Below are 12,888 nucleotides of genomic sequence, written 5' to 3'. Positions count from 1 at the left end.
GACTTGTTCTGGATGCTCTTGGGCAGGTGCAGCTGGGATACTCACTCAGTAGTCTGGGCCTCAATTTAAAGAGCTTGTTTCATCATTTTTTTTTCTTTTAGACTATTAGAGCTGGATTATTAATCAAAGATTTGTGTTTGCTTCAGTGGCTGATATATACCACACAGCCCAAGGATCAGCTCAGCTAAGACAAGGCTTCGTCATGACAGGACTGCTGCGCAGAGGTCTGTCTCAGACTTTCCTTCCACAAAGGAAGGGGTCAGCCAGCCAAGAGCTAAAGTCCTTTCCAACACAGATAGCATCACATGCCCTGCTGGCTCTTGGAACTACATACATAGAGCCGAAGCCTTGCTCTCAATTCTTCGGGAACCTGTCTGGGCCATCTTCTTGCTCGTTCCCGGCTGATGGGGCAGCAGGGGCTGCACAGGCCTCAGGCTCCTCGTGATCATCATAACACGTTCTGTGTTCCAGCTCATGATGCCCAGGGAATGTGCTGGCCTCCATGCTGCCTGTGTCACGGGACCTTTCCTAATCGGGACCATCCTCACCAAAGAAACCCCAACTCTCGGCTCATCCTACACCTATTTTTCTCTTATTTGTGCTGGTGCTTCAGTTGGTTGTGCTTCCACAGTGGGCTCTGGCTCCAGAGGAAGAGACGGTGGCTTTGTGAGCTGGGATGTTCCTCCGACACCTAGGAACAAAACAAACAGCTTGAATTCTCAGTTCCATGGTTCCAGAAGAAATCAATATTTTCACTGTCAAGTTGCAAGAAGAAATCCCATATTTTCTTTTTTTTTATTAGTTTCTGCTTTATAACAAAGTGAATCAGTTATACATATACATCTGTTCCCATAGCCCTTCCCTCTTGCGTCTCCCTCCCTCTCACCCTCCCTATCCCACCCCTTCAGTCGGTCACAAAGCACCAAGCTGATCTCCCTGTGCTATGCGGCTGCTTCCCACTAGCTATCTATTTTACGTTTCGTAGTGTATATATGTACATGCCTCTCTCTCGCTTTGTCACAGCTTACCCTTCCCCCTCCCCATATCCTCAAGTCCATTCTCAAGTAGGTCTGTGTCTTTATTCCTGTTTTACCCCTAGGTTCTTCATGACATTTTTTTTTCTTAAATTCCATATATATGTGTTAGCATACGGTATTTGTCTTTCTCTTTCTGACTTACTTCACTCTGTATGACAGACTCTAGGTCTATCCACCTCATTACAAATAGCTCAATTTCGTTTCTTTTTATGGCTGAGTAATATTCCACTGTATATATGTGCCACATCTTCTTTATCCTTTCATCCGACGATGGACACTTAGGTTGTTTCCATCTCCGGGCTATTGTGAATAGAGCTGCAATAAACATTTTGGTACATGTCTATTTTTGAATTATGGTTTTCTCAGGGTATATGCCTAGTAGTGGGATTGCTGGGTCATATGGTAGTTCTATTTGTAGTTTTTTAAGGAACCTCCATACTGTTCTCCGTAGTGGCTGTACCAATTCACATTCCCACCAGCAGTGCAAGAGTGTTCCCTTTTTTCCACACCCTCTCCGGTATTTATTGTTTCTAGATTTTTTGATGATGGCCATTCTGACTAGTGTGAGATATCTCATTGTAGATTTGATTAGCATTTCTCTAATGATTAATGATGTTGAGCATTCTTTCATGTGTTTGTTGGCAGTCTGTATATCTTCTTTGGAGAAATGTCTATTTAGGTCTGCCCATTTTTGGATTGGGTTGTTTGTTTTTTTGCTATTGAGCTGCATGAGCTGCTTATAAATTTTGGAGATTAATCCTTTGTCAGTTGCTTCATTTGCAAAAATTTTCTCCCATTCTGAGGGTTGTCTTTTGGTCTTGTTTATGGTTTCCTTTGCTGTGCAAAAGCTTTGAAGTTTCATTAGGTCCCATTTGTTTATTTTTGTTTTTATTTCCATTTCTCTAGGAGGTGGGTCCAAAAGGATCTTGCTGTGATTTATGTCATAGAGTGCTCTGCCTATGTTTTCCTCTAAGAGTTTGATAGTTTCTGGCCTTACATTTAGGTCTTTAATCCATTTTGAGCTTATTTTTGTGTATGAAACCCCATATTTTCTGAGACTGGTGGGGCTGTGGCATATCTGGGCAGCTGTGAAGGAAGACCATAACTGAAGAAATAAAGCAACAGTCAAGTCTGCCTTCAATGACCTTATAAAAGAAATGTTTAATTACCTGCACCATGCTGATTTATGATAAGGCAGTGAGAATTAAAGCGAGACTACATAACGAAAGGTGCTGCAATGTATTTTCTAAACCTGAATATTGTAAAGACCCAGTGTACTGACATCCAGGTAAGCCTGCCAGTAGCTGTTACCTTTTACACAAATTGCCTTAAGGAAACAAGTGAGAGTTTGGCCACCCTTGGGCTTTTTTCCCCTTCTAGGCAGCACTACATTGGATGTGTCCTGAGTCTGAAAAGCACAAGCCTCATTCAAAGCCGTAATCTCTTTGCAGGCACATGTGGCTTGTACCCATAGGTCTTCATATAGCTGTGTGTAGCTTCCTACCTGAGGGGAGCTTCCTATATGCGGCTGCTGAAGACATTGCCTGTCCTAGAGCTTGATTGGAACCCAGAGGCTGCTGGAAACTGGCGGCTTTACTGGTTGAAGTGGTCCGCTGCTTTGATTTGGGATCTTTAACTGGTTTAGTCCAGACCAGTGCCTCCCCGACCTGGAGAGCAGCTCCCAACTTCTGGGCCATCTCCACCATCTTGTGCCCAAGTGGGAAGGAAAAAAAAAAGAGTCACAGGTCTGACCGGCAGAGACAAGCCTTATCCCAGGTCTTCAGCGGGCAGGTGGGGATTAGCTGAAATAGTGTCTGCTGTACTAGCATTTGAGGGAGGAAACACTGACTGCAAAGAAATCATTCTCCAACAGCAGAGACCACATTGCCCTGAGTGGATGGCAAGGGAGTTCTTTAAAGGCTCTCAAACCCAACAATTCAAGTGTGGTGCACTGTTGGACTAAATTCCTGCCTTTCCTATGTGAGGAGAATGGGAGGAAGCTACAAAGAGACATAATACAACTCATTTGAGCTGAGGTCTATCAATAATAGATATAACTCAGTAAGCCTGAATTTCCTCTTATTTTTTCCAGGAAAGTTTCTTCTCAAGCTGTTCTTAATTGAAGAATTCATGCCACTAGGAACGTCTAAGCCAAAACAGGCATGAGCCTATATAATACCTTATATTTGGGTTATTTGGGCTTGATTCAAAAGTCTTGTGACAGCTTGCTTATGACTCCTAGGAGCGAAGACTTACCTCCGGGTCAAATTCCAGAGAGCTGCTGTCCTTGAGTAGGTTGACTTTCTTCTCCATCTCCTGGTACTGGGCCAGGGCGCCCCTTTCCTCTCCCTGGTTGTACAGCAGCACAGCATAGTTCAGGTTTACCAAAGGGTTACACCTGTGCAAACAGACAGCGATTCTTATGGAGCTGGGGCTTAGCAACACATGGTCATTTAGAGATCCTTCTCACTGCACAAAAACAAAACTGGCTAAGTACAGACAGCTCCACTCCACAGCAAGGTGGGGCACACACGTGTTGTGTGGACCTTTGGAGAAGAATCAGGGAATTAACTGCCCAACCAGCAAAGCAAGTACTGGGAACAAGCCTGACATCTCAGCCCTCAAAAGAGATGAAAAACAGGTCCCTACCCTGCTGCCTAACAGAGGCCAGTGGAATAAATCCCAGGATTTATTCTGAGCCCAGAGTCCCATGTGACATTCCAGCGAGCCCACAGCTATCAACAGCCCAAGCCCAGTGCCAGCTCTCACGTTCTCTGGCCTCCTGACTACTAAGGGCTGGAAATGTTTTCTCAGAAAGAGTCAGCGTCGGGTCCTGCGGAGCCACTTGGTGCTCAGGAGCCACGTTCTTCAGCACAGAGGCCCGCTGTGCACAGAGGCACAGGGAGCGAGCAGCTGGGCTGGCTCGGCAATGCCGGGGCCGTGGCGCCACCTCGCGGCTCTGCGGCGCCCAGCCCTCCCAGCAGCGTTCCCGACAGGGCGGCATACTTATCCAGGCGGACTGCTTCTGCGTAGGCTCTCCTGGCATTCTCTGTGTCTTCCAGATTGGTCAGAGCCACTGCAACGAAGAAAGTGAGTGCAGTGGCTGAAGAGCCCAGCGGAGAAAACAAAGGCAATGTTTCAAGACGGCAGTTCGTTCAGCCGCCAAACCTAACTAACTCCTGCTGTGCCCGCCCAGCTCCTGGCACCACCGTCTGCGCAGCCACTCAGCTTGGATTCCAGGTATCATCTTGTTCAACGGTCCCCTCTCCACAGTTAGTCAGCGGCCGGGTTCCATGAATTCCATTTTTTACAGCTTCTTTGGTGACACTGCCCTGGTTTAGTCGTGTCAGGCCTTCCATTTTGCTCCCCGAGGGCACTGTCCTGCTTGCCACAGCGCAGGCTGCCAGGTATCTCGCTGACTGAGACAAATCTGACCGCGTCACTGGCCTACTCAGGAATACTCACATGCTCACTGCTCTCCAGCACCCATAACCGTACCTTTAAACTTTTGTTTAACAACAGAACACTCTCCCTTTTTAAATCAGTATTCTCTGAAAGCCTGACCTATAACACAAACAACAGCAGAGCTGCTCTGGAAGCCCTGCCCGCTCCACCTCCCCAGCTGTTCATCTACTTCTACCAGACACAAGAGGAGATCTAGGAACACAGTTGGGAAAAACAGAGCCTCTGGGATCAAGGGTACAGTCCCTGTGCTGTATTCAATGGTCCTCCATACTCTGACGCCAGACTACCTCTCCTGACTCATCTCCCACCACGTGCTACAACACCATTGCCCACTAATGGCCTGGTACCTCCTGCAGTTTCATGGCTGCATGCCTTTACTCAGGGACTTCTCAGCCATTCTGTACTACTGAATTCCAGCTTATCTTTTCACGACTCAGTGTGAAGACCATCTCTACTTTGCAAAGTTAGAATTGCTGCTTATGCCATACGGTACAGCTATTTGTTTACATTCCTGTATCCCATTATGACTGGGCTATCTTTGTATTCAGATAGCCCCCAAGTAACCACCACTCAATTGGCTTTTGCAACCTTTCTCTTATAAATCAGAACCTCACAGTAATGACCAAAACAAACAAACAAAAAAACCCCAAAAAGACGCCTGAAGACTACTGTCAATGAGAACATGGAAACTGCTTTTAGGTATACATTTCTTAACTTTAGTATAAGGAGAAGTATCCCCCAGAAAGAATATTTAGTCAGTACTTTTATACTGTACTAGCAACAACAATAATAGACTAATTATATAATGACAACAAAACCAGTAGTTAACATTCATTGTGTCTAATCACGTAATCCTTTCATCAACCCTATGAGATATAGCTAGTAAGTAGTAGAGGCAGGACCCTACCTACAGCCCAAGATCTTAACACCTGATGATAACTGGAGCTTGGCTGGATTCAATACATGAACTGTCACGGGAAAACCACTGTTAAAAGATGAACTAGAGACGAACCTGATTGAACCTGCTGGTCTCTGAGTGAAATTCCCCTAAGTGAGAAGCAACAAGGTGCTTTGTCATCTTTTTCTTTCATATTTCTTCAAACTCTAGGACAGTAATCCAGATTCCTATGGGATCTGCAAGGGAATGGCTTCTATGGGACATTTAACCACTGGCCTCCTATGATTCTAATTCGTTTTTCCCTGAGTACAGAATGCGAAAGGGGTTCTTCACACAAATGTCTCTTACCAGCCAAGAGCATGTACAGCTCCCCCATCTTTGGCTGGAAGTTGATGGCTGCACTGAGAAAATGGAAGGCTGATGCATACTGCTGCATAGTCAAGTGGACAAGGCCCAAATTATACAGAATCTTCCAGTCGAAGGGTGCCAAGTAGTTGGCTCGTTTCAGGCAGCTGATAGCCTGGAGGAGAGAGCAGGCACTCAGTGAGAGGCTGGGTGGGGCAAGCTGGCAGAACCAGTAACTGAACACAAACCAGGAAAATGAGGAGACACTCACTGCCACGTATTTCTTCTTGCCAAAGAAACACATTCCAATGTTATTCCAGAGTGGAGGACTTTCTGGAACAGCACAAGCTACAATTCTGTATTTGGTGAGGGCAACATCAAATTCCCCATGGGTCTGCATCATGCTGCCTGCTGCCAAGATGGCCTGAAAACATGGGATGTGGAAAGTTGGTAATTCAGTCATTCCCAAAAGGCTGTTGCAGTGAAGTAGCCTTCCTGAGTATAGATACTCAGCAGGCCCATCAGCACTGGTGAGACTGAAAAGCTTCTTCCGGGGACCTGTATACTATATCCAAGCTATTGGAACAAACGCTCATGAAGAACACTCCCGCACCCCACACTGGCTCTCTTCGGCATAATACAGAAAAGTCACTGACTTTACCCAGCTTATTTCTTTCCTACTGGTGGCCAGGGGAGTCACTATTTCAGAGTATCAGGGCCCTGTAAGTAAAAAGCACCTTTAACCTGTTCTCTGCAGCCCCTACTTGGTACACCAAGTGCTCTAGACAACTGAGGTGCACCTGTCTTTGGCCACTAAAGGTGCAGCTCCTTCTGCCACAGGGCAGAGGGTGAGTCAGCCTTAGGCTTCACTGATCAAGCTTTTCATGTCTCTAAGGAAAAGGGTTAAGGTGGGGTGCTAAGTCAGGCTAATACGACTTCCAAGATAGGACTGAGTCTGTACTGTTAACAGCCGGTTTTGCTGCATCTCCCTCAGTGATACATATCCACATGATGATCTCCTCCTCCCCAAAGTCGTATCTGGACAAGAGTTGTAATCTCAGATTCATCAGGAATCAAGTCATTTCAGCAGATTTATTTCTGACAGTAGTTATAGAGGCTCTGCCAATTTCCTAAGTAACATACAAAACTTTACCTGCACTACAGTTTTGCTTTCTGCATAAGTTAACAGGCCCAGTATAACAAATGTGCTCTTTTAGAAGATAAGACACTTTACAGTATTTTCAAATGAAGAGCCACGTTTATTTATAACTTTTCTAAGGAAAAAGTACTTTCTGATATACAGTACGCTTTCTAGGGCCAGATAACCTCTAGGAGTGGTAGGACCATCTGTGTGAAAGCTCTTGGGTTTGACAGCCTGCAATACCTTGTAGTTGGTGGGGTCGTAAGTCAGTGCATTTCCAAGATGTTCAAATGCCTTCTGGTAAATGCCGAGCTTGGGGAAAAAGCAAAAGCCAGAGAATTACATTGCGGGGGACGGTAGTTAAGGAGACTGGCCAACCACACCCTCATCAGACACACCCTGACTTTTCCGGGTTCTTCGGACAGAAAAAGAGCTACAGATACCGGGTTCTTAAAAAAGGAAATTAAGATCCCCACGTTTGTTTTCCCTACTATTTCGTTGATTTGTCCCCTAATAAGGTCAAAGTAGCTGTTTGCCAGGAACGGCCTCTGCCACACTAGCACTGTTCCACCCAAGGCCTCTTGGCAGGAAATGGGCTGGTTCGCCGCATCTCCCCTGGGGCCAGCCTCCCAAGCCAGAGCCCGGGAAGGCCCAGGGTTAAGCTCCTTTGAAAGAAAACTGAAACAGACGAAAAGGCCACCACAGATGCAGGGCTGGAGGCAGGATCAGCTAAGAGGGGAACCTGGGGCATAGACGGGGTGTGGGGGGCAGGGAGAAGCCCTGAGGGATCCCCGGGTCCCAGGGCCTCAGGCAGACACAGAACAGCGATGGGGCCAAGAGAATCCCACCCACACTCGGGAACGTGGAGGGGATCTAGACAGTGCTTTGCCTTCTCTCTTTTCCAGAGGACGTGGCTGGGAAGAAGGAACAACAGAAATGGCCTTTGCCCCAAAGCCCTAGCGGTACCACAGCTTCTCCTCCCACCACAAAATGCCAGCCCCTCTGATCCCAGTTATTTCTCGTATGTGTTCTTGCCTTGGCTGGATAAGAATTATAATTGCACTAGGCTCAAACAGATTTATTTGCTTCTGATTTGAATGCTGAAAATTAAGTTAATTCCTTTAGCAGACAAAGAATATCAAATGCAGAGAGTAAAGTTCATGTCCTTCTTATGACCTTTAGTAAGTTGTGTTAAAGTAAAAATGCAGGAAAACCACAACACACACAAACCCAAAAGCACTTCTAACGTCAATGCATGGATGAGCAAAGAATTCCTCTTACCTGGAGGTAGAGTAATCCTAAAGTTGTGAGAAGTTCTGTATTTTCTGGTGAGAACCTGCAACACAGAGATGCTCAGAGGGAAAGAAGATGTGTATGAGAGACACTAAGATACACACATAGTAACTCACCCTTGTGCACTACCTGAGACACCACTGCACCTCCCACTCCCCGTAGGAACTCTCAAAGGGATTTGGGAATTTCCTTCAAAGTAGGTCACCTCAACCCTAGCTACAGGGAGGATTGCTCAGCAAGAAAGAATGGGACTTGGGGGCTTCCCTGGTGGCACAGTGGTTGAGAGTCCACCTGCCGATGCAGGGGACACGGGTTCGTGCCCTGGTCCAGGAGGATCCTGCGGCTGGGCCCGTGAGCCATGGCCGCTGAGCCTGCACGTCCGGAGCCTGTGCTCCGCAACGGGAGAGGCCACAACAGTGAGAGGCCTGCGTACTACAAAAAAAAGAATGGGACTTGGAACCCAGACTCCTTTCGCAGGACGTTTTCTTAGGGCCAAAGTCCTTAGAAAGAACCTATGGGATATTTTGTGCCACTGTCTTGATTACACTGGTAGAATTCAAGAATAATGCCCTGTAAACCAAGTCAGTCTAGAACACACACGGTTTTAGCCCTTTCCCTCTTGTGAGATTTTTTTTTCCTGTTCTCACTGCACTCAATGCCAGCCAGCATAATTTCCCACGTAATTTAGGATCCCAAGGCCCCTAATGCTCTGCTCTCCACATTAAACAAAAAGCCATACTAAACAGCCAAACTAAAGAAGGAAGACACATACCCGCTCTAGGAAAGAATTAGCTGTTGGCTTTGTGGAGTAAACACCACCGGCTTAAGTAAAAGATTATCTGCCTTTCCAATCCCTCAATGACATTTGTCTTTGTCACAAAACGAAAGCAACACTGAGCTCACATGATCTGACTACAGGAATCACCAGACAGCTTCAACAGTGAAAATGACAGAAGGTGAAGAACAGTGTCTCCTGTTTCTAAGGAATGAGGTAGGGTGCCGGTTACCTATGGGGAGACCAGAACCACAGGGGCCAAAGCCCCAGCCTAGGGAAGCCTGAGCTGGCCAGACAGAGCTTACTCAGTTCAACTGAGTATTCACCCTTCACTTTCTGCCATAAATACCCATCCTGATCACTTCCTCCCCCAAAGCAAGTAAGTAACTTCCATGATTCTGGTGGGTGTCCATCCCCCCACCAAAACATGACTACTCTCTCCAAAGCTGCGGGTCATAAACAATGGTTTCTATAATCTCAGTGAGGCTCCAAATGCTCAGCTGACCTCTCTTCTCATTTGAGAATTTCAGTGACTTAAGTCCTTGACCAGCCACTAGAAGAATGTGTGAGCTAATGTAATTTATGTGAGCTAATGAGCTCAAAGAGCCAACATACAGAATGCAGGGGTCAGGGATCAAAGCTTCCACCCAGCACCAAAGAGACTTCAACATAACGCTACATGGCCTCCTTCCTACTTGTCCATATAAACTTAGCCTCTTGATGACAGAGGTCTCTTTTGTAGCTTAACAAACCAAAGGATTTTTATGTCTTTTCAGATATAAAATATGGTTGAAGAAAATTCCAAAAGCAGTCTTATGACTAATATAACCAGAAAAGTTACTATCATGGTAGAAGACAAAGGTAATTAACAAATTAATAGAAATCTAAGTTTAGTTCAAAGTCTAATTATCAGGAGTAACAGGCTTTGTGGCCTTAAACCAGAGATGAGGCATTCTATTAACTGACCAAACAAATGAGACACTACAGCATTTTGCTACAGCTCTCCCACTTAAAACAAACCCAAGACCCCAGACAGAAAAGACAAGATAGCATGTGTCCCTAGAAAAGAAACGCAGAACACCACACTGGGAAAGCCAGGCAGTTACGTTTTCAAGGGGGATTTGGCTGACCCTAATGATATTTTTCAAAAGCATGATATTGGTCTCTGGCTAATAAGGCCAGATCTTTATTACTCAATCAGGAGATTTCTCTCCCTAATATCCTGAAACACAAGATCTTTTATAAAGTTTAAAACCACAATGGCAGACTGCCAGCTGACTCCAAAATCTCTCTCCTTCCTCCTAAGCACATCTGGCCACCTCCCTTGCAGCTAGATGTGGCCACCTCACTAATTGCGAACCACAGAATGTCAGCAGGAATGATGTGTGCAACTTCCTATTTATTCAGTACTTTAGCTTCCTATACCACCTCCCCCGACCACAGCCTGGAGCACAGATGCTACAGTAAGTCAGCTGCAACCATGCAGGTGAAGGCAACAACCTAAGGAATGATGAGGAAGGAACATGGAAGGAACCTGGATCCCAGATTGATCTTGTGGAGCAAAGCTGCCCACCTAGGCTAGACCAGCTACACTGATGGGTGAGGAAGAAACATGTCTGTCTTCCTTACTTAAACAATCGGGAGCTCTAAACCTTAGCTTAACAGTAACTCTGGCTCCTACAACTCACAATGTGTAACCAGTCACACGTGTTCTCTCTTAGACTTGGGAGTTCATGTCTACTCCCATTTTTGTTTTAGTTTCTCGCTGCTCTAAAGGAACAGACACACTTACTCCACTGCTTTCTTGTAGATTTCGATGGCCTTGTCCAAGTCTCCCTCCAGCAAGTGGATCTTGCCCAGCATTATGTAAGTCAGATCATGCCTGTTAAGGTGTAGGGCATTGTGCAACTGGTCTTGTGCCTAACAAGATTGACAGAGTAAAGAGAACCAGATCACTGCTGTGAAAGGACAGTGACCCTGTATGGCTAATGTAAAGACAGAGCTCCTGCTATACTAATAATGTAGGAATATCACATTTCAGCAAATGCCCCATTACCCAAAAAACTAAAACATACCCAAACCGTGCTTGCTCATAGGACAGCTGGCAACATGGAGTGTCTGCCTCTAGAGCCACTTGGGAGGCTTGTACAGATGATTAAACTTTTTGAGTGTTTTCTGCTTTTTGATTTTCACACCCATGACTCATGTTTCGTAAGTCAAAAGGGATATCATGGTCTGCCCCAAACTCGACCCCAGCTGCACCGCTGACCAAATGCACACCCTTCCCCAGGGTGGACCTCATTTTCCTCACCAATATTTTGATGAATGAATGAATCCTCATTTATTCATTCAACATGTATTCATTAAGTGCCTGTTGCTCTAGGTACTAGTATACCAGAGCTAACGCAAGAGCTTATGTCCTCGTAGATGATGAAAAGGGCTTCGTTTAGTCCTTCACTGATTCAACAAGTATTTCTATAAATGTCAGGTACTGTATTTGCTTAGCCTGTAGGCTTTATAGTAAAATCTAAATATAATGCTTCTCCTCCATACAGGTCTGACCAAAAACCAATTCCACCTCTCCCTGGGCTCAGAATAATCCTGTGAATAGATATGTACTTACTTGAAATATCCTCTGAAGAGAGAAAGCTCCTAACCAAATATGTAACACTGAAGATCTAGATCTGCCCAGAAAACCTAAGGGACCCACTAAATATGTATATTTTATTTACATAGATATAGGTATTATTTATTTTTATATATCTCACAGGAGCAAAAGTTATTCTCATACCTCAACTGCTGATGTACAGGTTTTTTTTCATACCCCTGAGGGATTGATTAGGTTGCATCAGTTTACAAATTGATATATATTAAACACTGTCAAATGGGTATCAACTAATTCAGATTCTCAGTCCTGTCAGCACTGGAGAAAGGAGAATAAAACTTCATAATCACTAAGTGGGAGCTTTATGAAGGAAACTCTACCCAACCCCACTATCATTAACTTTTAGAGTTCTCTATAATTTGGTCTATCCCTCAATTAAGATATATACATTTTTTCCCTTACTGAGTACCAGGGTAAGCGCAAATGTTTTATCTGATGTAAGAGCCTTAGGCACTACAGCCTAATCACAATGAAATATAAAAATGAAATATCAAAATCTCACATGGAAAATAACCTTAAAAACAAACTCTCAGAAATCAAATCTATTTAAGATTAAAAATTCATTTCCAATGACCTTAACAACTAAAATCAGTTGCCACTGGAGCATAATATAGCTCACAAGGTCATAATTACACTTTTAAGACTTACAGGTCCACTTTTTGATATCTAAGTTTTATTGAACATTTGTGTTTCCATTCTGGAAAATTAAACTAGGGGGTGGAAAATAAGAAGAGAGGAAGAAAGCAATTAGATTGCCATTCCCTAATAATATTTCTAGAATTTGTCACTTTCTTGTTAAAAGCAGGAAAAAAAAACAGATGACTAGTGACAAACGAGAATAAAAATGGGGATAAATGTATATGGCAGTTTCAATTTTTACTTCTAAGAATCTCGGCAAGCAGTAGGATAATACAAAATGAGCAATGGCACCTCTGTAACAAGTGTACCCTCAGTGAAATCCTCAGCCAACCGCTCAGCCACCACCACCATTTCTATAAATTACCTTGTCCAACTGTTTCAGGTAAATGTAGCAAACTCCTAGGTTATGACAGATCTCCTACACACAAAAGAAAGGAAAACAACTTACTAAGTTCCACAGTAACAGAGTGAAACAACAGGCGTCTAGAGATTATTATTGCTTGGCAAAATTTAAACTTTAAAACATGCACTATGGTTAATTTTTTACTTGAATCTTAAACAGATTATAAGAGATAAAAGCAGAATAAACCAGTGATCTTCCTGGGTGCATGCCCAGCCCATTCCTACACC

General features: G+C 44.5%; 1 protein-coding gene across 1 annotated transcript; it reads right to left on the bottom strand.

The window, feature by feature from the left end:
- Window positions 1–581: 581 nt before the first annotated feature.
- BBS4 (Bardet-Biedl syndrome 4) lies at window positions 582–10,817 on the bottom strand (the record flags this gene model as incomplete). The annotated part of the gene is made up of 9 exons (XM_079698941.1): window positions 582–691; window positions 2,542–2,743; window positions 3,294–3,435; window positions 4,044–4,113; window positions 5,749–5,920; window positions 6,017–6,169; window positions 7,130–7,198; window positions 8,168–8,222; window positions 10,747–10,817. 9 exons carry the CDS (start codon window positions 10,815–10,817, stop codon window positions 582–584), a joined length of 1,044 nt encoding a protein of 347 aa, XP_079555067.1.
- Window positions 10,818–12,888: the final 2,071 nt, after the last annotated feature.

The sequence above is a fragment of the Hyperoodon ampullatus genome (genome assembly GCF_949752795.1).
Source record: "Hyperoodon ampullatus genome assembly, chromosome: 3".
Taxonomy (NCBI): domain Eukaryota; kingdom Metazoa; phylum Chordata; class Mammalia; order Artiodactyla; family Ziphiidae; genus Hyperoodon; species Hyperoodon ampullatus.
This window is presented reverse-complemented; position numbering and strand designations above follow the sequence as displayed.